This window comes from Podarcis gaigeae (assembly GCF_964106915.1).
Source record: "Podarcis gaigeae genome assembly, chromosome: 4".
NCBI classification, from domain to species: Eukaryota; Metazoa; Chordata; class Lepidosauria; order Squamata; family Lacertidae; genus Podarcis; species Podarcis gaigeae.
The window spans coordinates 70,511,947-70,538,305 of record NC_139677.1 but is presented as its reverse complement, the minus strand read 5'-3'; the positions used below and the strand labels follow the sequence as shown (position 1 = coordinate 70,538,305).

General features: G+C 43.1%; 2 protein-coding genes and 1 long non-coding RNA gene across 7 annotated transcripts in view; 1 reads left to right on the top strand and 2 right to left on the bottom strand.

Moving 5' to 3' along the window:
• GUCA1C (guanylate cyclase activator 1C) overlaps positions 1-6,314 on the bottom strand; it is a gene marked incomplete at its 5' end in the record, with an annotated part of 87,447 nt that extends 81,133 nt beyond the window's left edge. The window contains one exon of the transcript XR_014563648.1: positions 6,011-6,314. The remainder of the gene's footprint in view (positions 1-6,010) is intronic.
• LOC310843836 overlaps positions 1-26,359 on the top strand; it is an 87,367-nt gene that overhangs the window by 23,432 nt on the left and 37,576 nt on the right. The window lies entirely within an intron of this gene.
• The window catches only part of MORC1 (MORC family CW-type zinc finger 1), a 46,128-nt gene continuing 29,560 nt past the window's right edge, over positions 9,792-26,359 (bottom strand). For 3 of the 5 annotated variants that reach the window (XM_083736331.1, XM_083736334.1, XM_083736335.1), the window contains 13 exons: positions 25,145-25,273; positions 24,304-24,409; positions 23,380-23,512; positions 22,673-22,738; positions 20,666-20,887; positions 19,703-19,795; positions 17,058-17,124; positions 16,342-16,444; positions 15,055-15,201; positions 14,237-14,327; positions 13,655-13,705; positions 12,243-12,425; positions 9,792-10,455 (listed from right to left, as the gene is read on the bottom strand). In XM_083736331.1, coding sequence (XP_083592457.1) covers positions 10,345-10,455; positions 12,243-12,425; positions 13,655-13,705; positions 14,237-14,327; positions 15,055-15,201; positions 16,342-16,444; positions 17,058-17,124; positions 19,703-19,795; positions 20,666-20,887; positions 22,673-22,738; positions 23,380-23,512; positions 24,304-24,409; positions 25,145-25,273 — 1,502 coding nt within the window. In that variant the 3' untranslated portion in view covers positions 9,792-10,344. The remainder of the gene's footprint in view (positions 10,456-12,242; positions 12,426-13,654; positions 13,706-14,236; positions 14,328-15,054; positions 15,202-16,341; positions 16,445-17,057; positions 17,125-19,702; positions 19,796-20,665; positions 20,888-22,672; positions 22,739-23,379; positions 23,513-24,303; positions 24,410-25,144; positions 25,274-26,359) is intronic. The other 2 variants (XM_083736332.1, XM_083736333.1) reach the window with 2 other exon arrangements.

Genomic DNA, 26,359 nt, shown 5'->3' with positions numbered 1-26,359 from the left:
GCCTCGTGCAGAAGTTACATTTATCAGTTATTGAGCTAATAATTATTTTGCCATCAGATTGCCTGATCTATGAGCCACCGGACCACAAAATATCTCTAAGCATGGGGGGTGGGGGTGGCTGCTCACGGTTGTCACAACAAAATTAATTGCTCTCATGCAGACATATTCTTGGTTCATGAGATAGTATCTGTATTCCCCCAAGTTGCCTGATCTATGAGCCACTGTACCAGCAAATATATGTTTTATGTATGGGGATGGATGTGTGTTTGATGTGCCATCAGTGTTATGAATGGTGATGCTGTATGGGCCTCATGATTCAGCAACCTTAGAATCTAGATTATGCTGAAGTAGCTGCATACTTCATTTATGCTGAAACGGCTGCCACTGTTGATTGTACTGAGGTGCAGTGCTGTACGTTTTGGGATGGTCCATCAATGTTGAGGGGGGGGGGGGAATCCTGCATCACATTTCTTCTCTGTCCTTCTCTTGTGGTCATAATTCAAACACACGCTATTTTACCCTAAAGTAACTTTCATTGAGGGACGTTGGTGGCGCTGTGGTCTAAACCACAGAGCCTAGGGCTTGCCGATCAGAAGGTCAGCGGTTCGAATCCCCGCGACGGGATGAGCTCTCGTTGCTCAGTGCCAGCTCCTGCCAACCTAGCAGTTCGAAAGCACATCAAGTGCAAGTAGATAAATAGGTACCGCTCCGACGGGAAGGTAAACAGTGTTTCTGTGCACTGCTCTGGTTCGCCAGAAGCGGCTTAGTCATTCTGGCCACTTGGCCCGGAAGCTATCTGAGGACAAACGCTGGCTCCCTCGGCCTATAGAGTGAGATGAGCGCCGCAACCCCAGAGTGGTCTGCGACTGGACCTAATGGTCAGGGGTACCTTCACCTTTACCTTCCATTGAATACAGTGGGACTTACCTAAGAATATACATTCAAATGCAGCATGAGGGTGCTTATGGGCTTGCACAAGTTTAGCGAGCTTTTTACTCTCTTTGGAACATTCCCTTTATTGAACACTGCAAACTACAATTAAAATAGGCCCGTGTTTCCAAAAGCAATTTGGAGTGCGTATTGGGCCAGGCATGCAGTTCTCTAAGGTGTGGCCTCTTTCAGCAGAGATGGAAAGCCCATCTTCAAAAATCCTGGCTTGTGCTTCCCTTCTATCAAGAGGAGCTGACTCCATGTTTGGGGGGGGGGGCATTGTCCAAGTGCCCTTTTGTGAACCTCCCCATATATCGCCTGGCTCTCTCCAGTCCTTTGCCAGTGTTCCCTTTCTGGTGGGGAGCACTGGTAGTGGCATACAAGAGCAATACTGCAGGCAGCTGAATTGGGAAACTTGCCATTTAAATTCCCCACAAAGCCCTGGCATGGCACTAGCTCAGGAGCATGGTGGGATATTAAAATGGTGGCCTCTGGACCTAGCTATTTGGTGCCAATTGGAGCAATGCCTCCCTCCATCCCCAGAAAAGGCATTAGTGGCAGATCCTGCTGGGGTCTTGATAGCTGCCTAATATTACTAATAATACAGAGCCTTGGGCACTAATAAATCTCCCTTTACTCTTCAGCAGGTAAGATTTGCTTCATCTTAAGAGGTGTACAAAGAGTTCTCCTGAGCAACAGGAACAGCTTCACCCTGTCCCTTGAGAATCACACCAGTCTATGATTTTTATCATATGTGGTAGACTTGTGATAAAGTAAAAACATTTTGGGAATTGATCTATAATGAACTAAAAAAGATGTTTAGCTACACCTTCGCTCCCAAAACCAGAAGCATTTTTGCTAGGTTTGATGGGTGAGGAAATTGCGAAGATATACCAAAGACTATTTATGTATGCCACAGTGGCAGCAAGACCTTATTGGGCCCCAAAGTGGAAGTTACAGGAGGTACCTACCATTGCAAAGTGGCAGGTGAAGATGATGGACTTTGCAGAACTGGCCAGACTGACTTGCAGGATTCGAGAACAGGACGATCAGAAATTCCAAAGGGACTGGAGTAAATTTATTGTATATTTGAATAATAATTGCAAAAATTGGAAGACACTAGCAGGATTGAAATAAATCCTACAATAGGTTGAAGATTTAAATTGCGTGATTGGATTTGAAATGGAAAACCTGCTGAAGGGAAGGAGGGAAGTTGCTTGTTCGGCACAGCAGAGTTTTGTGTTTGGTATTGTAATGCTGTAATGCTGAAAATGATGTTTAAGAAGGAAAATTATATATATATATATGATAATCACACCAGTCTATCAGAGGGAAGGGAGAGCCCCTTCTCTCCATTTTCCTACTATCTAATTGTTGCAGTAGTTGCCCTTTGGAGGTCAACAGATGAGACCAGAAGACAAGCAGTTTCGGGGCTAGTTGCATTCCACGATGAGGGAATGACAGCTGCATTCTCTTCTGAGATGTAAGAAATTTGGTTTTACTCCTGTTCAATTATACAATTTTGAATAGGCCACAGCTCCGTTTCCAAGCAGAAGCTTCCAAATTCAATCCCTGGTATGTCAGATTCATTGGACTCTTGAAGGGAGCGCTGTGGGCCTGAAAATTGACCACTGAAGAACAAAAGTGCTCCGAAATTCACGAGAATGTAAGAGGCGACTGGTTCAGGCCAGGGCCCTATCTAATCCAGCATCCGGTTTCGCACAGTGGCCAACCAGATGTCTATGGGACACCCACCAGTAGGATCTAAGCTCAACAACACTCTCCTCTCCTTCAGAAGCATACTGCCTCCTACAGTGGAGGTTAAAATATAGTCATCCTAGTTACTAGAAATTGATAGCCTTTCCTCCATGCCTTAAAAAAGTCTATTGAGCTTCCATATGGAAACCGACAGGTAATCTGTCACCTACTGAAGGCTTTCCCTGGTTAGGGAAAACTTCCCTCTGGTGGACCTCTGCCCTTCATCAGAAGGCTTGGCAGACTGACCTGTCTGTGGTAGCAGCACACCAAGCAGCACTAGGTTTCCCACAATGCCTCAGGGCATGGGCATTGTTGGATGTTAAAAGTGTGGCTAGATGCAGCCACTGGACGATGCTCATAATGCCAGGTCATATTATTTTTTTAGTAGTCCAGGGCAGATAACAGCAGTAGGCCCTGCACCTGCTCAAGGCTGCCAGGTGCCAACACCTTTCCTTTTTATTTTTCATATACTACAATCTTTGACCAGAGAAAAACCTGTAAACATGGATCTAGGTTTTTAGGTCTGCTAGGTCTAGTTGCTTGCTAGAGATGGGCACCATCCCTATAACTATTCTTTGAGTTGAAAAGAATACTAGAGTACACTATTTGTACTATTGCGTCCAAGTGTTTCTCTTATCACTTCCTCAACTGCGCATCACTTTCTTCCACCCAAAGTGCATCTAAGAAAGCTCAGGTGACATGACAGCTGTTAGTGCCTCCTTACCACTGCTGTGACTCCAGTCATTTTGCAATGGTTTATGTATGTTCAAGTACTGACCAACTTAAAGTTCTAGGAACACTGTTATACATGTCATCAAATTAGAACTGTGGTGTGGCCCGAAGAATGACCGCTCCCTGCTTAAAACGGGGGGGGGGGGGCGCCCTTTGCGTGGACGCGCGCAGCCCCTAGATCTGGAGCGGCTCCATCAGCATAGGCTTGGCTTTGCCTTCCCTCAGGTGGGATACCTGGAGGTCTCCGCCTACCTCAGTCAGTTGTCCAATCCCACCTGGGGGAAGCGTTGCCAACGAGACCAGGCCAGGTAGGGCAGGGATTACCTGCCCACACAATAGAGGGAGGATCTTACCTGGGAATCCTCACTTGGCTCCAGAGCTTCTCCCACCCTACCCACCCTCAGTTATTGTCTTATTTTGCAGGTTAACTTTTCTTCACAGGTTTTGCAGGTTAACTTTTCTTCACAGGTATGTGGGCGCTGCTACGTTAAGGTTGCTGTTAAAGGGCTGGAAAAGAATTTCCCTACATTGGCAGGTTTCGCCTTTCCCATAGCAAAACGTCACAACTTTGGCGGTATCAGGCCTTGGGCGGAATCCTTTAGTCCATCTTCCTCTTTGTGGCGGCGATACCAGGGTTCCCCGTTAAAGGGGTTTCTGAAGGGAGGCTTTGACCGTACGCCGAAAGGTCGTCATTGCTCTCCCCTGCAGTGGCGGCGTAATGGGGGCGGCTATCTCAGCTTGAACATATGTTCTCCAGAGCCGGCCCATCCCCCCCCCCCACACTGGATAACCCTGATGCTCCCTAGGTCCCCGGCTGGGGACTGGGGAGGGAGAATGCCCAATGCCTGAGCCAAGGTCTACCCACATTTGAAATTTAATAAAGTTGTGGCCAATTTAATTCCATAGCACGTTGTCTTGAGTCGTTATTCCACGTGACGGGGGGGGGGGGGGACTGCTCGGGATCTGGGAACTCCGCCTGTCCACGCAATAGGGGTAGCTAACGCTGTTCGAGGGCCTGAGTCATGTATAAACCCAACCACACACCTACGTTTTTGTGACGCAAAAATAATAAGTCCTTTGAAGGATATGCAGTTGCTCTTTTCCCAATCATTAGATAGTTCAGTAAGTGGAGAGGGGACGATGAGCATGGATCAGCTGAGGAGGTGGGTTGTGCCTGTGTGTGCATGTGAGAATGTGCATGAGTGTGGGGTGGACATGCCCACTCTTGGCCACTGGCAAGTGACTCCCAAAGGGTTGGCTCAAGCTCAGGGTGGTCCATGGGCCAAGAAAGGGGTGATTGCCTTGCCTTAAGTGTATGAGATGTAAACATGGCTTTTAAACACTATGCGTACATGTCACAGGGAACTGGAGCCCGTTGCAGCTGCCTGCAGTGTGGACACACTGGATACAATCCAGGCTCACTTTGCATTCTTTCCATCTCCCCTCTCAACATGTTTTGCAAAGGAGTTTCCAGGCCTCCTCCTCCTTTCCCATCAGCATCCCTCTGTGATTGGAGAGCTGTGCTCATGGGAAGACATCTGAGGTAAAGGGGTGGGCCTGGTTGCAGGGAACACACAAAGCAGCAGTAGCACATCCCAGAAGGCTTTGGAGGGACACAAAGCAGGGACTGGATCATGCCAATGGTGTATATGAGATATTCATGTGATGTACCTCTGTCACTATGGAATACATGCTGGGGGTACACATAAAGATTTCAGTGTCTGAAGCATTGCTAGTCTGTTTTTACTGGAAAAGCATGTATGATTTTCATGAAACCTTTAATGTTTATTGATCAATCCACTAAAAGTTATACTATTTTTATCCCATCCTCCTTCCAGGGAGCATGGAGTGGTTTCCTCTTTTTATCCTGACAACACCATGAACTAAGTTCGATGGGAAAGGAATGATGAGTACTCTGGTGAGCTTCCCAGCTGAGTGGATATTTGAACCTGTGTCTCAACAAGTCTTAGCCCAACACTCCATCCACCACACTGACTTTCAAATACAGGCTAGATAGCTTTTGGGTTCAAATCCACATTAGGCCAAGAATTAATTGGGTATCGTCAAGGCAAATCCATACCCTTTTGCCTCAATTTATCGCTGTTGGCTGAAAAACTAAGACAAAATTGGAAAACTACTGTGTATTCTAAGTGAACCAGAGTCACTAATAACAACTGATTTTCATTTGCTATCTAATAAATGTATCATTCAACACCATGGTGCAAAATTCCAGAAGAAAAACCCAACACCACTTTTATATTCCACGACAAGCCACATCCATTCTCTATCGCATGGGAATGTTTCCTAGGAATGACTGAACAGAGTTTAAATGATTTGATTAGAAAGGACTTGATGTCTAGCATATTCCCCAGGGAGCCACAGAAATGCAATTGTCAAGTAAGAAGCTGGATTTTCAAAAGAACATGGGCTATAAATTGGCATTTCTTTCATTTCTAAGCATTGCATTCAATGAAACGGTATGATGCCGAGATACATTTCGAAGCGTATTCAAAGTTGTTTAAAGGTGTTTTTTATAGCCAAAGTACCAGCAGCGAGAACAATGCAAATGTAGAAGATAATTATACCTTACCTTATTCATATCAAAAGTATGAAAGACTTGCTCAACATACTTATTGGCTTCTGGAGTGAGTCCTTGTAGACCCAACACTGATTTAAATTCATGTAGACAGAGCTGTCCAGAGGGGCATTCCCTCATAAACTTTGTGTACCAGTGGTGAATTTCCAGAGCATCGATGTCATCCGCAGACCCATTGGCACCCATAATGTCCAACATTCCAAGTATCCTCGTTTGATTTTTTTAGTATATTTTCATCCAAGTGATTTCACTGCCCAGTGGCAATTGCTTTGCTTATAGCTACCATTCAAACACCAACATGTCATATAAGGAACGAGCTACCGTAAACCTCTTTACAGCTTACTGCAGAAATAGGCTGTGTATATATAACTTCCTAGACAGATTACCTTCAGTACCCAGTTTAAATACAGAAAGGTTTTCTCAGTGGGTGGCAGTCTCTCCTCAACCAGAATAAAGTAGTACGATATCTCTGTGTATTTATTTGTACAGTGCATCGTACAATGATCCCAGCTGTCTTCAGTGTGTGTATAGATGTTGCTGAGTTGTTGTGTTTTAAATATCCTGCATGGATAGGGGTAGGACCTTTGATGCACCTTCCAAAGGGGGGAAAGTTTTCTTAGTAGGGTAATCTTACCTTAGAGCAGGCTTTCTCAACCTGTGGGTCCCCAGATGTTATTGAACTACAACTCCCATCATCCCTAGCTAGCAAGGCCAGAGCTCAGGGATGATGGGAGTTGTAGTCCAACAACACCTGGGGACCCACAGGTTGAGAACCGCTGCCTTAGAGGGTCTCTTCTAGGACTTTGCTATCGCTTTGGTGGCACAATTACTTTTCTGTTCTCCTAATCTTTAACGTTCTGAATTTTACCGTGTTCTTTTTTAAAAAAATAATAATAATTGTAAGCCTTATTACTTTTTATGTTTAATTACACCGCTTTCATTGTTATAATATTATCTTGTTGGAAACCAACCAACCAAACTCTGTGAACTATTTGGCTGAAGGGCAGTATATAAATGTACAAAATTAACTAAACTGACCTCTTTTGGATACCTCCAGACTGGCATTAATTTGCAGGAGTGATTCAAATGCAGACTGGAGTGCTAAGTTTGTGCATTTGAAGTGGGTTAAAGAGCTGTGTTGTCCCACTTCCCAGGAATTTTTTGCATGTTTGGAAGGTAACTGGGAAATGCATTGAAAAGCGTGCGATGAACAAATGATTAACGGGAAGAGCTGTAAATACCCTATGCATATGGGATGAAAAAAAGAATGAATGCTCATGGTCACATCACTGGTGAACAAATCGGAACAAATGCTCAACAAAGACTGGACATAATCCAACCATGCTGTAATCTTTGTACAAGCAAATTAGGATGAATGTTGAATCAACAGGTTATCGGGAGGAGCCCTTTCTTAAAACAACTATGAGACCTTGCTGTTGAACTGCATGAACTTGGCAGGGTAGCAACTTGCTCACACTGACTTGCTTCTTCGGTGACAAGGGCAGTATCAAACTTCCACGTTTAGGACATGCTATTATGCCAATGGACAGCTGTTTATTCTGGCTTTCCCCAGTTCAGACTTTATTCCCATTATTGTATTTTCTTTTCCCCTCCTCTCTGATGTGTAAAAAACAACAACTGTTTTTCAGCCTCTTAAAAGACTAACCTACTTATAATGGCATAAGATTTCATGAACAAATGGAATCGAGTCCGTGACAGTATATGGCACCTATAACAAGGCTACTCATCTGAAAGTTGCTCCTTATATGTTTTGACTTTACCGTTTAAATCACGAGTGGGGAACCTTTAGCCTGTCCAGATGTTATTGGACAACTCCCATCAGCTACAGCCAGCATGGCCAAGCTGATGGGAGATGTCTCAGCAACCTCTGGAGGGCCAAGGTTTCCCCACCTCTGGTTTAGATTGTTATCATGAGGACAAAGCAAAGCAGCATAACAGTGCATCAAAAGATCAAGAGTTTACCCCGGGTTACATTCTCCTTGTCATCACATTACTGTGAAGTTAAGTACATAATGTACTTTAAAGTCATACTTCCCCGCTAAAGATGCATATAAAAAAAGACTCCTGCATGAGTTTGACCAAACTGTGGGAGGCAGTGGAAGACAGGAGTGCCTGGCATGCTCTGGTCCATGGGGTCATGAAGAGTCAGACACGACTAAACGACCAAACAACAACACAGGAAAGTTCCCTGCCTCTAAGATCCCAGTGGCTTCAGGTGTCCTCACTATTTGAAGATGGGAGATGACCCACACATTTTCAACAGTGGCACTAAGGGTTCAGAATTTCTCTTAGAATTCTAAGTTTATTTTCTCTTTCTCTCTCCCTCTCCCCCCCTTACTTTGTTGATTTTCCAATGCCAAGCAAAGGTGGTGCTGTTTCAGCAGCTGTTTGGAGTTCTCTGGGTGTGAACAGCATTGCTCTCCAACTGTTGTATCAAGTTTTTCTTTTTGCTATTTTGCTACTGGACTGTTCTGCTGTTTATATGACTGGTAGGGTGGGGGCAGGCATTAAATCATAAATGGTCCACTGTCAACTGTCCTCAAGTGCCTTTGGCAGAAAAGGCCAGATCAACATACTTAAATAATGGATAGATTAAAAAGTGATAAAATACAAAACTTGAAACGACGTTTCTCATTCTCTAAGATAACTGAGGCAGGCACACATAGAATTTGAAAGCCCCAAATGGTTTACTTTAAGTCTCTATGGTATACATTAATGTCATTGCTTTTTTTTCTGGTGACACCATCATCCTGTGATAGAAAATGGATATAATTCTTCCTTATATTTCCCTAAGTGGGGTTAAGTTTTAAAATGGAGATACAGGCAAAATTGTCTCCTCAGAATTAGGCATCAAGGCATCCCTCTTATAGTTCCCCACAATAAGTATAAGAATGAGTTTAAAAAAGGGAAGGTGCCTTTCTGAGAGCGTGACCTCAGGATCCTTTGGTAAACTTCATGCCTGTAGCATGAGCCATGCGGTTTAAATGGACTGTAAGCCTATAAAAGAGATTAAAAACAGATGAATAGTCTCAAATACTATGGCAGAGAGCAGGTGAAATATACAGCAGGAGCAATTCTGGTTTGATGTCATTGAGAATAAGATCCGAGTTGCAAGATGACGGTATGTTATCACTAGACACTGGGATTTTGATGATTTTCAATTTATACTCAATGTGTGTCTTTTCTTAGTGTGTGTTTTTGTGTAGGTACGTACACACAGAGACACAAACACCGCTAGAGATGCCAATGGCCAGAGTCTTGTTCACATGATGGCCAACCAGGTGCCTCTGGGATGCCAAAATACAGAAGCTCAGCACATCAGCCCTCTTCCTGTTTGTGATTCCCAGCCACTGGCATTCAGAGGCATAGTGCATCTAAGAAAGCACCAGTATGTTCATCATTAGCATTCTGAATGCATCAGAATGTGCCCAGCATGGCAGGGAAGCATTTGCTGCAACTCCTGTTCTTGGTGCATCTGTACTGATTCATGCACACCTACCCTGCAACTTCAAAATCATGGTACATAACTTCAATGCTTGGCATAAGAGCATAGTGAATCGGGGGCAGCATCCAAAAGGACCTCATCCTAAGAATCATTTTGCTTGCAATAAAAAAATATATATTAGGTTAACATCCAAATCTGCATCTGTTATTGCAGGAGGAAAGCACTCAAACTAATCCACATGGATTAAACGTTTCAAGTTGTATAAATACACATCAATTAACTTCAATCTGTAATACTTGGCAAGTTGAGCAAACTGCAAATGATCTTCCTTTATTATGCAAGGTGATTTGTATCATGAATACGTTGAAATGAAAAGCTTTAATCCCTGTTGTGGGGGTGGGGAACTAACCCAAAAAATGCCCACTATTTACATTGATAGACGTTAACATATTACGTTTAGTGAGGTTATTATTTCCAAACAAACAGAAATCACCTTTAAAGCAACAACAAATGTTTCAGGGTGTGTCCCCCACCCCACTACATAATATTCACAAGGACTCATTTGGCTGAACTGTGTCCACAGATTTGTGTGGAGTGTTCCACTGAAATGAAGAGAAACTACACAGCAGCAGTGCAAGTAGGGCTGGATGCAACACCACAAAAATATGGTAGGCAAAGAACAAAACATACTTAGGATGACACCATCCATATCATTTCCTCTACAAGCTCTGCTATAATATTTAAGGTTTCAAGGAAGACTGTGTCCTGCGTGGCTTGTTTGCTATCTATTTATATTTTTGACCATACATTATCAAGTGCTAAGACCCTTCCCAATTTCTTCATGGAACAAAGAAAGTTCAGCTTAATTTTGTGGTGTTAACTGTTCACAGGGACCAATGCTCTCTCGTCTGTCTTCCTTCAGAAGCTTTTCTAGGATGCTGTCAAAGTCTTCCTGGTTATCTATTTGAAGATGCTGAAACAGAATGCAGCAAAGAGAGACATTATTATAACATTAATAGGCTCCATGGAAAGCTAACCAGAATAAGCAGTCAGTCAGCTCCTTAGGCCCAAACTACACAACACAGGCAACTGCAAGTAATGGAAAAGACAAATTGGAAGGTGCATGGGAGATAAGGTATTGGGAGGGAGATGATTTGGAGGGAGTAAATGGTAGTTGGGGAAAGGGACATCCCTCCAGTGATAAGTAATCTTTGTTTCTTCCCTGGCAGGGCTGTTGGGCTACAGTCAATGACCATTTCACGTGCCCCCATGAACTTGTGTTTTAGTGTAACTTGCGGTTTGGGTCTCAGCATCACAGCTTTATAAAATTTCTGTAATTATAAGCACATAATCTAATTTCCAACAAGATTATCTTCTCATGAAGATAAAATTATTATAAACATGACAAATGGACAAAGGGTGAAATCAGTTAAGTAGTTAGTATTAAAGAGAATTTCTAACACTAATGATTAGAGGAGGATTGGAAGAAAATTATGGAGTATTATTAACGTTAATTTGATTTTTATAACCCGCCCTTCACCATAAGGTCCCCGGGTGGGTGACAACCAGGGCTTTTATTCAGCTGGAACACAACTGAACTCAGTTCTGGCACCTCTCAGGTGGGAACCCTTTCCATTATAAGAGGACAAGGGAGGCGTTCATGGTGAGTTCCAGCACCACTTTTGCTAGAAAAACCACTGGTGAGAACAATTTAAAATACAAAATTGAAAACTGTTTAAAACAAATTATAACCACAATAACAGGATTGGTCTCTCTCTCTCTCCCTCCCTCAACTGTCAAAGGCCAAAGCTATGGATTCTGGGGATGTGAATTCTCTGTGTATCCCGATTAACAGGGATAAGTGGGATTTCTGCGTTGGACTGCTCAGTTAACAAGTCATCTCAAGTTGGATCATGGACTCCCCGAGCTACGAAATTGCCTACTGGAATCACCTGTCCAAAAAATTCACAGCTGCCCCCCCCCCAAAATAAAACCAAGTTGTTGGGGAAACACCTCAAGAGGGTAGGAAGAGGTGAGGTGGGGACAGAATGGAGGGGGCGTGACCTCTGCCCAGCTGAGTTGCTGCAACACTCTGAGATAGGGAGAGGGAGAGGGGGCAGCAGCAAGGTGCAAATGGAGCTAAACTGGTGCTCCTGTCGGTGCGTCAGGTATGTGGTACAGCCCAGCGACGCCATGTGCTGCTGGGACGGGGGAAGATATCTTTCATCTTGACAAGCTTCTAGCTTCTAACTGTGGTGAATCGTTTTTCCTAGGGTACTGCAATTGCAGTGGCTCAGAGGATGAATTAAAAACCACATTTGTTTTTCACATGGGTCTGTCCACCAATTGGCAACATTAATCCACTCCGGAAGGTCTGCTATGCTTGCAAATTTCTGTGAGAAGGAAGGGGGGGGTAGCCATTTTTAGATTCCCTGTTATAGTGAATGAAAGGGGAAGGGAGCTTTGTTTCTAACGGATCTAATTTGGTCCCCAACAATGCGTTGAACTGGCAAGGTACCAAGCATGGCTGCTTTTCAGAGATACAGATATAGATTCAAGTTGAATCTCGTGACTGGCACACACCGCTTAATGGATGAAATGGTGGCTCTGACAGTAAATCTTCTACCACCACAAGTGACCTACAGCATTTCTCTGTCCATATTGCGGCCATGTTAGAAATATTAGAATGCATCCTATTTTCTCAGATGTAGCAAAACCAGTTAATCAAACCAAGCACTGGAATAAACTGTCAGCACTTACTGGATGGATGCGCAGTAGTAATTGTGCTACTTTCTCCTGCAGATGCTTAATTCGTTCTTCTGTCGCTTTTATTTGCGTCCCACACAGACTAATCTTTTTTTCAGCAGCATGTTTGGCTAGAAGCCCATGCTGCTTTATAGACAGGAGTTTTTCAAAAAGTTGTTCATCATATTGCGAAAAATACTGTAACAAATATTGAAACCCTTGAAATTTTAGTGTGGACTTTAAAAGCAATTTTCCCTCTTACACTCTAATATACAATTTGTTCGTCCAACTAATCAAAAAGAAGCCCCAAGATATATCCATGTGGTAAATGTATCGTCCACCCCAGTCTCAGAATGCTGCCCAGGGCAGCGAGAGAGTCATTCATTTGTCAATAGCTCTACCATCCCCTCGGGATGAGAGCTCTGCTCTTGAAATTATAAGCAAATGGAAATACAGGGGGAGTTGCTTAGTGGTGGCTGAGTGGCACTTTATACAAGCATAAAGGTAAAGGGACCCCTGACCATTAGGTCCAGTCGTGGCCGACTCTGGGGTTGCGGCACTCATCTTGCTTTATTGGCCGAGGGAGCCAGCATACAGCATCCAGGTCATGTGGCCAGCATGACTAAGCCGCTTCTGGTGAACTAGAGCAGCGCACGGAAACACCGTTTACCTTCCCGCCGGAGCGGTACCTATTTATCTACTTGCACTTTGATGTGCTTTCGAACTGCTAGGTTGGCAGGAGCTGGCACCGAGCAACGGGAGCTCACCCCGTCGCAGGGATTCAAACCGCCGACCTTCTGATTGGCAAGTCCTAGGCTCTGTGGTTTAACCCACAGTGCTACCCACGTCCCTCTTATACAAGCATAGAGGTACATTATTTATGGTCTTTAAAGAAAGTACATGGCCAAAGATGGAGGATGGTGCTGAATAGGCTTGGTGGGAAGAGGAAAGGGGGCAATTCCAAAAGGATTGCAAGAGACCTTTTTCTGTTCACACCACAGGTAATCATTTTGTGTAGATGGTTACCAGTAGGGTAGTTGTACTGTGGAGTGGTAGCTTCAGTTGCATCGTCTCCATGCATCTATTCCAGGGAACAGACAGATAGGTGCACCCCTCAGCCACCCAGATCCAAATTGGTGGTGAAACTGGAATTAACCGCAGGATAGGAGACCATACCATATCAACATTGCCTAACTAACACACCTGTTAAGGGCATAACCCTCAACAGCTATTACTTCCTGGCAATTTAGAACTTGAGTGAACAAGGAAAAAAACCCTTAACAAATTAAACTGCAAGGGTTTTTGTTTGTTTGTTAATTGTATGCAACATTGTATGCATTTCTCTTCATAAATCTCACATGCCTATGACTGATCCAATAGAAAATCATTTCAGAGAATATGAATTGGTCGTATTAAATAGCTTTTACCTGAATTATGTCCACAGCCACAGCCTTATTCCGCTCAGAATCCCTGTTCAGCTATTGGCATAAAGGAAACAAAATGCCTAGACTTAGAAAATGGCAAGAAGGGTGAAAATCTTGTACGGTAAGATGCGAAGCAGTAGCGTGGAACCTGTGCCCCATAGCAGAATTTCATCCAGCTTGAGACATCCAGTGCTCTTTCCCACACTGCCCCATCAGGAAATGATTGACTGGGGCAGGAGCACTGGATGCTCTGCATGGAAAGTGGGTGGGTGTGGGAGCCCAACAGTGTTTGCTTGCCCCCACTTGGCTCCTTCCTTGGCTTCCTCATCAACATCATATCCTATCTTCCAAGTTCGAATTAAGAAACAGAAATTCCAAATGCTGAAGAAAATGCAAAATTGGAGCAAGTGTCCTGAAGCTGAACAAATGAGACAGCAACATTATAGTCCCTAAACAACATACTCTGAACAACTTGTGCCGCATACCTGAAATCTGAGTGGTTAAGCGTCTTTGTTCTCTTTAGACTAAATACAAATAGTTCCAGCACATTCCCACAATTTTTATATAATTCAAATGTCCACTCACCTTGAACATAGATAAAATGTCTTCAGGGGTCATAGAAGAAAGATGTTCTCTTGTAAGATTGCATTTGGGTAAAAAGTATAGCAGGATCTCTCTGGAAAAGACAACAATTGCAACATACCAAAACAGATCCTTCCATCATAGGTTAAAAAGGCTGAATCCAATGTGTGGGGAATTTTTAACATTCCTCCCATACTGTTTTCTCACCAAGCGTAGCAAAAGCTGCCATTTGCTCCTGAAATGAGGGTTTTGGATAGAAAATGATGCACGGAAAAGGAGCTAAACAGCAATTGTTCCATGATCTTGACTACCCCCCCCCCCCAACATAGCTGTGCTTTGTTAAAAAAGAGGACCTAACCACATTTCTGAGAGTATTTCATATAATGTGTAATTTGGCCTTGAGTGCAAATGCACACTTTCAAAAATTGGGTTCAGTGTTTATCTAGCCAGAATGCTAGATTATTATCAACTGAGTATTTTTTTTTTAAAAGTAAGGATCTTGATGGAATTAATTACTTGTCTGCAAAAAATAATAATGCTGAAAGCCTTAACAGAGTTATTAAAAATATTTTTAAGAATCCATACAAGCAGCTATTCTTGTTGACCATATAATCTATGCCTTAAACTGGTCCCTGGAGGACCATTTCAATGTCAATTCCACACAGTAGTGTATATTCATTAAGTATTTCACAGTCCAATAGGCCCATCACTCAGTTGCCTTCTTGATTCATATTTAGCATGAAATTAGGCCTCAAAAGGTCCTTGTTAGGATACAAGGACATCACATTTGGCTGCAAGTCTGTACCTTTAGGAATACTTACTTGATGCGAGCTGTCAACGTTTCTACCATTTTGTTTTCAGAAATGCTCTGGGGATCCCCACATGTGTGCAAAACTGCATCATTAGACTCCTGCTCAGCAACAAGAACTTGCTCTTTGCTGTCGTCTTCTGAAGTCTCCATGGAGTCACTGAACAGACATACCACAAAGATCAATTCAAGGACCATACCCCTCCTCCCAAACAGGGAAAGAACCATAGTTGTGGGGTAGAACACAGGCTTTGCATACTAAATTCCTGGCATGCCATCTCAGTTAAATAGGATCAGATAGTTTTGGTTGAGAACGTGGAGAGATGCTGCCATTCGCAGTACAATACTGAGCTAAATGGATGAATCTAGCCAACAGGAATGTTGTCTGCCTTATTTCAAGACTGGCTAGGGTAACCCAGTCAGATGGACTAGGTCTAAATACAGTGGTACCTCGGGTTAAATACTTAATTTGTTCCGGAGGTCCGTACTTAACCTGAAACTGTTCTTAACCACTTTAGCTAATGGGACCTCCTGCTGCCACTGCGCCGTCACTGCACAATTTCTGTTCTCTTCCTGAAGCAAAGTTCTTAACCTGAGGTACTCTTTCTGGGTTAGTGGAGTCTGTAACCTGAAGCGTATGTAACCTGAAGCATATGTAACCCGAGGTACCACTGTAATAAAATTATTATTATTAGTCAAACTATTGGCCTATCTACCATTGGCAGTATCCCTCCCAGATTTCTGGCAGGAGTTTTCCCCAACCCTACCCAAAGACAATAGGATTGAAACTTAAAGCTATCTGGGCTTAAGCTATCTTGGCTCTTTTCATGTCTACTCATATTTACATTATTTCTATTCCCTATTGTGATGTATAGGGACGCGGGTGGCGTTGTGGGTTAAACCACAGAGCCTAGGACTTGCCGATCAGAAGGTCGGTGGTTTGAATCCCTGCGACCGGGTGAGCTCCCATTGCCCGGTCCCTGCTCCTGCCAACCTAGCAGTTCAAAAGTACGCCAAAGTGCAAGTACATAAATAGGTACCACTCCGGCAGGAAGGTAAATGTTGTTTCTGTGCGCTGCTCTGGTTCGCCAGAAGCGGCTTAGTCATGCTGGCCACATGACCCAGAAGCTGTACGCTGGCTCCCTCGGCCAATAAAGTGAGATGAGTGCCACAACCCAGAGTTGGCCACGACTGGACCTAATGGTCAGGGGTCCTTTTCCCTTTCCCTTTATTGTGATGTATACACTGTAAATAAATTAGAACTTAAAACCTTATCCAGTGAGGATCCTGGTACACTCACCTTTCCAAGTCCGCTGGTGGCAAATGTTTTTTCTCAAAATCAAAACAACTATTTGGGTTGAATGTACTGCCTCCCTTTTCATCACACTCTTCCTGTTTTTCTTCTAAGTGAATTCAAAATATCAGAAGAAATAGCACGCAAGTTAGCTTTAACTGAGTGAGCAAGTCTGGATGCGGGAGCCCCATGCAGGCTGCAGTGAGGTTCCTGAAATGTGCTTGGCTAAATGTTAATGGGGCTGGAGTTCATTCAAGTATGAGTTGGTTCATGAGCTGGGTTTCCAGTAATTTCAAATCCGGATAGAAATACACATGTAGGCCAAGTCTGACAAACATGATTGGATTTTTCTAGAAGTCATGTAATACAATTTTGCAGTCCTTGCAAGCACATTCTGAACAACTGACTGCCAACAATAAGGGCACATTGGCGTAACACTGGTGTAGTGCAGAAATCTCTAGGTGACTGTGCAGACACAAAACCAGTGACATTTTCAGCCTGCGTCAAAGATCTTTTCACAGTGCCTGGCACCACAAACCCAAATACCTCTTCCGACCTTGGCCACATACCAATGGCAGCAACCATGACGCTATTCCCTTACCATCTGTGGTTATGAGTCCTCAAGCACAGCACTGTCTTTAATTCACCTTTAAAGCATTATGTAACGTATTTTAGAAACATGAAAATAGATATCCCACTGACAAAAATATGACTGATTTTACCTTTGTACAGGAAAATAACGTCTTCATCTTCTGGCGTAACTTCGGTGTCACTGTCAGATATTATAATCTGCAATGTAGCATTTTGATTATGAAGAGGTCTTTTCTCAAAGTATTTAGAAATACATGGATCTTTGGCACTGGGAACCCCATTGGAATTTTAATTTCAACTTGGTAGCTAACCTTGTAGTAATCTCTGTCTCCTTTTTAACCAGTACTTTGCTGATTCTGCTGTAGAACTTCATTTGCATCTGACTATAAGAACATAAGAAGAGGCTGCTAGATCAGCCCAACACAATAATTACAAGAAAAGAGATTATTCTGCACATTTCCACCTGCTTAAAATAATTCTTGTTGTGGTGTTCAGTACATTGTTCCTAGCTAACTTCCATCTGTCTGCACCCTACCCAGTAACTTTCAGGATCTTTTCCTGGGATGCAATATCAGTTGCTAAAGCAACTGCAGTTTGACCAGGAGCAAAGCTTACTCCACAAGACTGTGTATGGAGGTCCTGAGCTGCCCAAATGACAAGATTCCCCCTCTTAGCCTCGCTGATGTGGTCCAAAGGAAAGCAGAGCATATGTTTGGCACCAGCTTGGCTGCAGGAGTTGTTGGAAGGAGATGTACAAAGCGCCATCCAACCATTCTGGGGACTCCAGACCTGACTAGGGTGTACCCCTTAGCTTTTCCTTCTCCCAAAGACATCCTGCAAGGCAGCAGAGGTTTAGGATCAGAGTTCTCCTACCTTCCTAGGTTAATGAAACCCATCTTCTCCTTATTTCCCTCTGCAGCATATGCAGAAACCACTTTCTTGACCATTCGACCTGCCATGGGTCTTGTCCACTCAATCCACTGGAGCCTGTCTTCGCATGCAGAGGAAGTCCCTAATTCAATGAGGGCTTAAGACCCATCGGCTACCCTTGCTGGGTTTAGCCGACCAATCAAAGCCTTTTCCTGGCACGTGGCCTCTGTCACATGACAGCTTCTGGGAGCCACAGGTGAGAGCTGATTGCACGGTGGGGACCAAAGGTGGACCAGCTACCCCAGAGGGAGCACAACGTGTCCCCCATCAGAGGTACTACCCCTCCCCTGACACCCCTATACATACACCCCTAATTTCATATGGATCGATTAATAATTATTCTTGTAGGGAGAGCTCTTCACTTAAATATCAAATAATATTTCCTGAGTCAGATCGTGTACAAAAATCAACAAAAGATTTTCCATCATATCTACATTTCAAGTTCTCTCTTCGGGGAGCCCAGCAAAATTGGTTTCAACCTTTTGTTACTGCCCTTTATAGGGCCCTCAATGGCATAAATAATCTTAAGTAATTTAAAGATGTTTGTTTTGCATTGTTTTCTGGAAGCCATTGCCTTAATTTTCTGATGTTTCTCATTATGCTACTTGCCAGCACTGCAGCCTCCCAAAGTAATTGTAAACATAAGACTTGACATATGTTAAGTGTAATCTCACTTGCTGGCATTCTTTTTGTTTTGGGTCGACCACCTGCTATTTACAATAAGTGGCAGGAACATAATTAACTCAGGATAGCGAACTCTTTTAAATGTGTGCTAATTATACCTGCATAATACAGTTTGTCGACTGCTTTTTTCTTTGTCAGAGGAAGTAGTACATATTTCTAGACAAACCAAACAGTTGAGCAGATGAGCCACAAGTAATTAAAGCAAGGAGTATTTCAAAGGAGAGGCTTAGAGTGCTCAAAGCAGCCAGCTGAGTATTAGGGACTTTTAAGTAATTCAGTCGCCATCTATGCTACGTTTTCTGCAATGAAAATTGCTTTTTGGTGCCAGTATCAGAAAAACAGGCAAGGGCATTTTTTTAAAAGGAAATGTTTCACTCTTGCCACCTGTTCAATATATATGTTTTAGAAGCAGCCATCACCTAAGAGATGTAGGTGATGTGGATTTCAAAGTAAGCCTGTCTCAAGCTACATGTAACCAAGTTGTTTCTTTAACCCTAGGTGTGCCCCAGTCAAGAGCAAAAGTTCCCCCTGCTCCCTCCAACACTTTTCTCTCAGGCCAGCCCAGCTTCTGATATTGGAACCAGACTGTGAGAGGCAAGGCATGGCAGAAGAAGGGTTGAGCACTGTGGATACCTATTCTACCCTCTTTATACAGTGGTACCTCGGGTTACATACGCTTCAGGTTACAGACTCCGCTAACCCAGAAATAGTGCTTCAGATTAAGAACTTTGCTTCAGGATGAGAACAGAAATTGTGCTCTGGCGGCATGGCAGCAGCAGGAGGCCCCATTAGCTAAAGTGGTGGTTCAGGTTAAGAACAGTTTCAGGTTAAGTATGGACGTCCGGAACGAATTAAGTACTTAACCCGAGGTACCACTGTATTCATAGTATGAGGCAAGCTTCAAAATTATCTTGCCCAACAATTATCTTGCTCTGGCGGTGTGGCAGCAGCAGGAGGCCCCATAAGCTAAAGTGATGCTTCAGGTTAAGAACAGTTTTAGGTTAAGTACAGATCTCCAGAACGAATTAAGTACTTAACCCGAGGTACCACTGTACATGACTGAAGCAGATATGGTTCTGAAAGCATGCACCTTCCTCCACGTTTAGCCTAAACCTCAAAATCCAGTCTGACTGGCACAAGGAAGTAACCAATGGGCTCTTACGCAAATGATTTCTTGCTTGCTATCCACTTCAGTTTTGCTGAACTCAAGCTTTTCATTACATGTCTTTTCATCTTCTGTTTCAATAGGTGACACCTGCATTAGAACGAGAACAATTAGGGCAATTAATTAGAGCTCAACAACAACAACATAAGTGTTTGCTACATAAATAAAAGAACCCGCCATTCCCAAGATAGCTTACTAATTTAAACAGTGCTGGAGCGCCATGATTAACAATGACTGTGACAGAGTCTATTGCCACGTTAGCTGGATGGCTGCAAGCGGAATGTGACCTCTGACACAGAATCAAGCTACCTGCCCATTAATGTAATGATGATCAGCAATAATAATAATAATAATAATAATAATAATAATAATAATAATAATGTTGCACAAATATCTGGAAAATAGTCTGAATGTGCTAGTAAAAAGAAAAAGAGCTGGTTCACACATGCAGGTGCACCACTTGATTTCTCTACACCTGATTAATGTACACCTGATGACTGGAAGCTGAACGTGTGAACTGATGCCACTGAAAAGCACGGCACATGAAGGATGGGAGAGGACTCGTGGCACTGTTTGACACGTCATGGCCATTCACACACACACAACTGACCACTGGATGGTCACAGTAACCTAGACATGAATGTGTGTATATGTCAACTAGCCCAATACCTTGATCAGAATACCAAACCACCCCCTCCTAACGCCCTGCCTCCTCTTTTCTCTGAAGTTGCAAACCTGTTCTCTAATCTTTATATTCTGTTATATTCTTTCTGCGACTCTTGACTGCATTAAAAAAAAACACCCCAGCCCAATTTTACCCCATGTGGATGTGCCTATTCATTTAAGCAACATATTAATAGGGGGAAAGGAATCATTCAAGGGAGAATAAGAATTATGAAGCACATCGAATATTGTGAGGCCTACTGATGGTTTTCAACACATGTTGCCATATGCCTGTACCTCTGATATATCATGATCCTTCTCCTCCTCCTCCGCTGAAAGGGAACATTTTTCTTCCTGACAAAGATGCTGTCTCCTTTGAGGGTAAGTCATTTGCTTTGCAGGTGGCTCCTTTGGATGGCTCGAGTGCTGTGTGCGTCTTTTATTTGTACTACTATTAATCAAACGCTTGCAGGCTGGATGTGGATCTTTATGAAAAGCTTTTCTCTCGCACAGCATCTTCTGGGCATTTGAAAGAGAAACTGGCATCACTTTTTCAAGCTTGGATAGAATTGTTCCATTGGTTAGATTCATGAGATAATAGAAACTATTACTTGATTAAGGACAAATCTAAAGACTACTGATGTTACTGATCCTAAAGATCAGATTATTTGCCAAATCATTTTGCTGAGTCGCCTTTCATAGTTCATATTGGGTGAGTACCTGTTGTTTTACAAGGCTGGAAGAACAGATCATGAACTTTAGAGTCTAGATATACAGTGATGAAGAATATATGAGCATACATATACAGACATTACTGTCTTTTTCTCCGTCCTTTTTTCCTTCCATCTCTCACCTAAAGGCCACATAACACACCAGAAGCCAGGAAATAGAAGTATTAACAAATGGGGTCCTACAACAAATTGTTGCAGTGCATCCCTGGTGTTATCTAAGCCCATGACTGAAAGGGTTAAATGCATAAATATAAGCATCAAAGGCAGGAGTCTTTGCTCTTACTTGGGTCTTATTTCATGTCCATTTCTTTCTTTCTTTAATTTTTGAACATTTGTAGAACCAATCTGCATGGAAGTCAATGGACCATGAAACACCCACATGCATTTGACCTGGGAAGAGATTTGAAGGGACAATTTGGGTAAATTGACCTTTCCGCAGTCTGAGAGGTATGCCGATTTTTGAATGGGAATCCAAACAGCTGGCCTACATGATTAACTGCATTGCAAGGCTGTTGTAAGCTACTTATTCCCAGCACAGGTCTCCAACCTTCCCTACAGCTACACCAGAAGCTTGCTGTAAAATCTTGCTGAGACCTTCCCTCTTGTGGGACTTGTATTCCAACAGCATCTGGAGGGCCTGAGTTGACATCTGGTAGCAAAAGGCCTTTGACTGCTGGGTGAGCAGTGTTCCTCGAGCCATGGGTGTTATGTACTGAAGTTCTCACCCTGGGCCAGCAGGGGGATACTGTAGATAGTTTTCACTCAGGTCCACATATGCAAATAAGGGATCGAAAGTGAGGTTCAGTGATTGGATAGTTGCAGAAAATGGTTACTGTTGTGTTCTAATGGAGCTCTATATAAGCAACCTGGCTGAACCCTTCAGTAAAGTTCTGTTCTGGCCTGTGAATAAACAAGAGCTGTTTGAAGAATCTCTGTGTCGTTTGATATGCTCACCCACAACTTAACAATGGGCCTCTTGATGGGCCCAATGCCATCTCCAATATTGTGGGGCTGGGTCCAGGCAGCCAAGGTTGCAACTCATGGGCAGATGACATGCATTCAGGAGGCTGCCCCACCACAAACATGCCACCGATGCACGGAGACTCTCCTACACCATGTGATTATAGTCATGTGAGGCTGAATACCTGAACTGTGCTGGTGTAAATACTAGAACCCACCACGTTGGTACAGAGGTTCCTCTGTATCCTGAGGTTGATGGAGTTGAAATATTTCAAGAGCACCGGGTTGGGGAAGGTTGACCCATAGCAATTCTCATGTTCCTGCTTGCTCCAGCTCTTGCTGAAATAGCTGGACATCTTTAGGCTGGGTGTCCCTCTCCTTTTTGTAGGTTAGGTATAAAAGAACGTTTCTTGAATAAGAAGACCTCTGAGTGCAGAAAAAACAACAACCCATTGGATCTAACCTAATGAGTGCTACACAAATTCTTAATAACAATAGCATGCCAAAATAAATGGTTTACTGCCCAATGACAGCCATGTCTCTTAAGATGGCAGTTCCACTGATCTTAGTGGTACTTATTCACAAGCTTAGGACTGCAATCCAAGTGACTCACATCCTTATGAGTTTTGCTGTCAGCTGTAGGCTGGGCAATTGTATGGGGTTGTATCAAGTGAAGTTTCTGTAAGGTAAGAACAGAGGAATTGACAAGCATGCATTTTAATCTATTCATAATTCTTATAAACAGAAGCAATGATCTTATAAATATAAATGCAACTGTGTTCTTTGAACAAACCTAAGACTTGGGACTGCAGAAAATACTTTTCTGGAAATATTTCTCAGAATTATTAAAAAAAAATTAGGGGAATACAGAGAGACCCAAAAGAGCTCCACAGCTGCTGCTGCTGCTGCTACTATTATATTATATATAATTTCCAGTGTAAAAGTGGGGTGGGGGAGAGAGGAGAAAATTATTAGAAGAATTTTGGACCTCAGACACATAATCATCTCTTAGTTTTTGTGCCTAGAATCCCCCCCCCCAATGTCTCTTTATGTTTGACTATTCGAAATTTCATCTAACCCTAAGTGCACTCAATAAAAAGGGGAAACCTTAAATTCCAATTATCCAATTCCACAATGAAACATATATAATGACAGGCAACTCCCTGTTTGCATGGGGGTTGCGTTCTGACAAACTGTGTGCGTAAGCCCACTCTGCCCCCACTCTGCCCCCTTCCAGGGCTGAAAATGGTGCACGCAACATACGCCATTGTGGAGTTACTTGTGTATGGACGTTTGTACAAATCTCAGGAAGCAGCTCACCTGTTCCAGATTTTCCAGCCTCCATTTACGTTGCCGAATGGCATCTACGACGAGCTTTTGTTTGTCATTCTTTGACTGAGTTGGGTTGAAGGTGCCCAAAGGGATGCGGGGCAAACATTCTGGTACACCACACCTAGTAAGTAATATTGACTTTTAGCAATTCAATAGAAAGAAACGCCTGCACCGTCTCTCTAAATGGCATAGGCAAGGATGGGCACATAGCTCAGTGGCCCAGCATCTGCCTTGCATACAGGAGGTCTCAGGTTCAACAGAGAGAGCACCTACTCGGGGGCAAGTATGTCTTCCCCCTTGAGTTCTTTGGAGAAAAGTTGGGATATACATTTAAGAACAGATAAATTGAATTACACTTCCAATGTCATATTTTAATAAACAGAAGTGGACATGTGTCTTAGAGGTGTCTTGGAGAAAGTTATTTCCAAGATACATGCTAAAGTTGGTATGAATATAAAATACTTGCCAGCGTTACATCTTTTTTCATATCATGTTATGCATTTTTGCATGTGTGTGTAAATATATAAATCTCGTTCTGGATTTCCTACACTTAGGAGATTGTTGGGCAAGATGATTTTGAAGCTTGCCTCATACTATGAATACAGTGGTACCCCAGGTTAAGTATTTAATTCGTTCCGGAGGTCCGTTCTTAACCTGAAACTGTTCTTAACCTGAAGCACCGCTTTAGCTAATGGAGCCTCCCGCTGTCGCCACGCCGCCAGAACACGATTTCTGTTCTCATCCTGAAGCAAAGTTCTTAACCTGAGGCAATATTTCTGGGTTAGCGGAGTCTGTAACCTGAAGCGTATGTAACCTGAAGCGTATGTAACCCAAGGTACCACTGTAGTAAGACAAGAGAGATCTCTGCTGACTAGATAAGTCTGTAGGTTCAAGCAAAATGTAAAAGCTTACTTATTTTCGAGAGGGTTAGGATTCTGCCTGCAGTTCCAGGTGCCGTGATGCCCTCCGTGTTTTATACTGGTGTCATATGACAGGAGTCTCCATTTGAGGCAAATATCTAATGAATGAAATTAACAGATTTAAATCCAAATTAATAGTTACAATCAGTAATAGCACAATTGATTTAATATGGTACTGTGGTTGATTGCCTGCATTTTTGCTCTTTAATTCTCAACCCCCTGACAACTTTGGTCACAAATGAGATAGAAACTGTTTGAGCAATGGCATTTTCTCTTGAAAGAAATGTTTCTTTGACCAACAGGTAGCCTACACAAGATCCTCAGTGCAAGTCCTAAAACAGTCCACCCAAGTCTTTTTGAGCTTATTCTATTTGTGCATCTCTCCTACATCTCGCCCCAAAATGACAACCTCATGCAGAGGAAAATTTAAAAACAGGTGTTATGTGTAGATTTATGTGTGTGTTCTTTTTTAAACCACAGAAACAAAAATCTCGCAACGTGCCTAGAGTTTTCTTTATCCCACACAGAGGCCTACAAAGCCACTCAAGTTATATGCCAGCAGCCTTTATAACAAAACATGAAGGAGACCTGTTACATTAGCTGCCCCACAGTGTGCTTTTAACGGCAGCAAAAAGTGAAACAAAGGAGTTGTTTATAAGAGGATCCTTTCAAAGAAGAAGAAAGGAAAAACACAGCAGTGCACGGCATCTGTGAAGAGGAATGCTCGAGCAAACATATTTGAAGTCAAAGAACAAAGAACTCTCATTTTCACCCCGCTGAGTTCTACCTTCCCCCTGCCTTGTCTTCCTGTTTGTCCAAATGTAGAAACTCACCACACTGAACAATGTCAGGGATTTCCACAGCCCGCCTTCTCTTGTACTTGATGCTCTCTGAAGGTTTATCAGACCAGCTGTTACTCAGATACCCAAAATCACTCCAGAACAAGGCTTCTTCTTTTTGACCTCGGGAGACAAATCGTTGCAATGTTCTGTTGAAGTGTGCATGTACACGAAAGCTCATACCAGTAACAAACTTAGTTGGTCTCTAAGGTGCTACTGGAAGGAATCTTTTTTTAAAATTATCTTTGTCAGCAGCGAGACAAACACTGATAAGCACTGCAACATAGCATGGGTATAGGCTGGATGATCATGAGTGCCAGGCCAGATTGCTCTATAGAAGGCTGCCTTATTTACTTCAATGTAGGGCATTGATGGCTACATCCAGAAGAGAACTGCTGGCTGGCCAGCGCTCAGCCATCTCTGGTCCGCAGACAGTGAGACACTTTCCCTAAGAATAGAAGTATAACCTAAAGAAATGGGACTCAGTAACGGGAAAGCCCTATGGAAGAAGGGAAAATCAACAAGCTTTCCTGGCAGACGGTTATGAAAGACCGCGAGGTTCATGGTGTTTCCTGCTTGGCAGGGGGTTGGACTCGATGGCCCTTGTGGTCTCTTCCAACTCTATGATTCTATGATTCTATGAATTTTGTGATTGGCGCTTAGGGCTTAACTCAGGAGTAGCCAATGTGGAAACCCCCTCCCTATGTTGTGGGACTACAACTCCCATCATCCCTTGCCACTGACTGTGCTGGCTAATGGAAGTTGTAGTCCTTGTATACAACCACTGGTTTAACGAGACAGTAATCACACTGCAAGCGTGGCATATATTTTTATTTAATTAATTACAGGCCTAGGGTTAATATTCACTGGGAACACAGGGCATGGGAAGGATTAACCCTACATCTGCCATGCTTGCAATGAAAAAACACACACACACTGCAGTTAGGTGTGGGGTGGAAGGAGAATCCTAACTGATGCTAACTCATCTCTTTCCTGCAGCTAACTGCCGTGTGAATAGGAGGGGGAAGGGTTGAATATCATTACAATTCCCTTAAGAGGAAACAGGTAAATATCTCCACCCCACCTTTATGAGCATTGCTTCTCCACGCCAGTAATAAAAATGATTAAAAATGTGACATGATTGCAAGTAGCACAATTAGCATTAGCCTTTCATTTATCATAGTCCTACACACTTTGTGACCCGCTAAT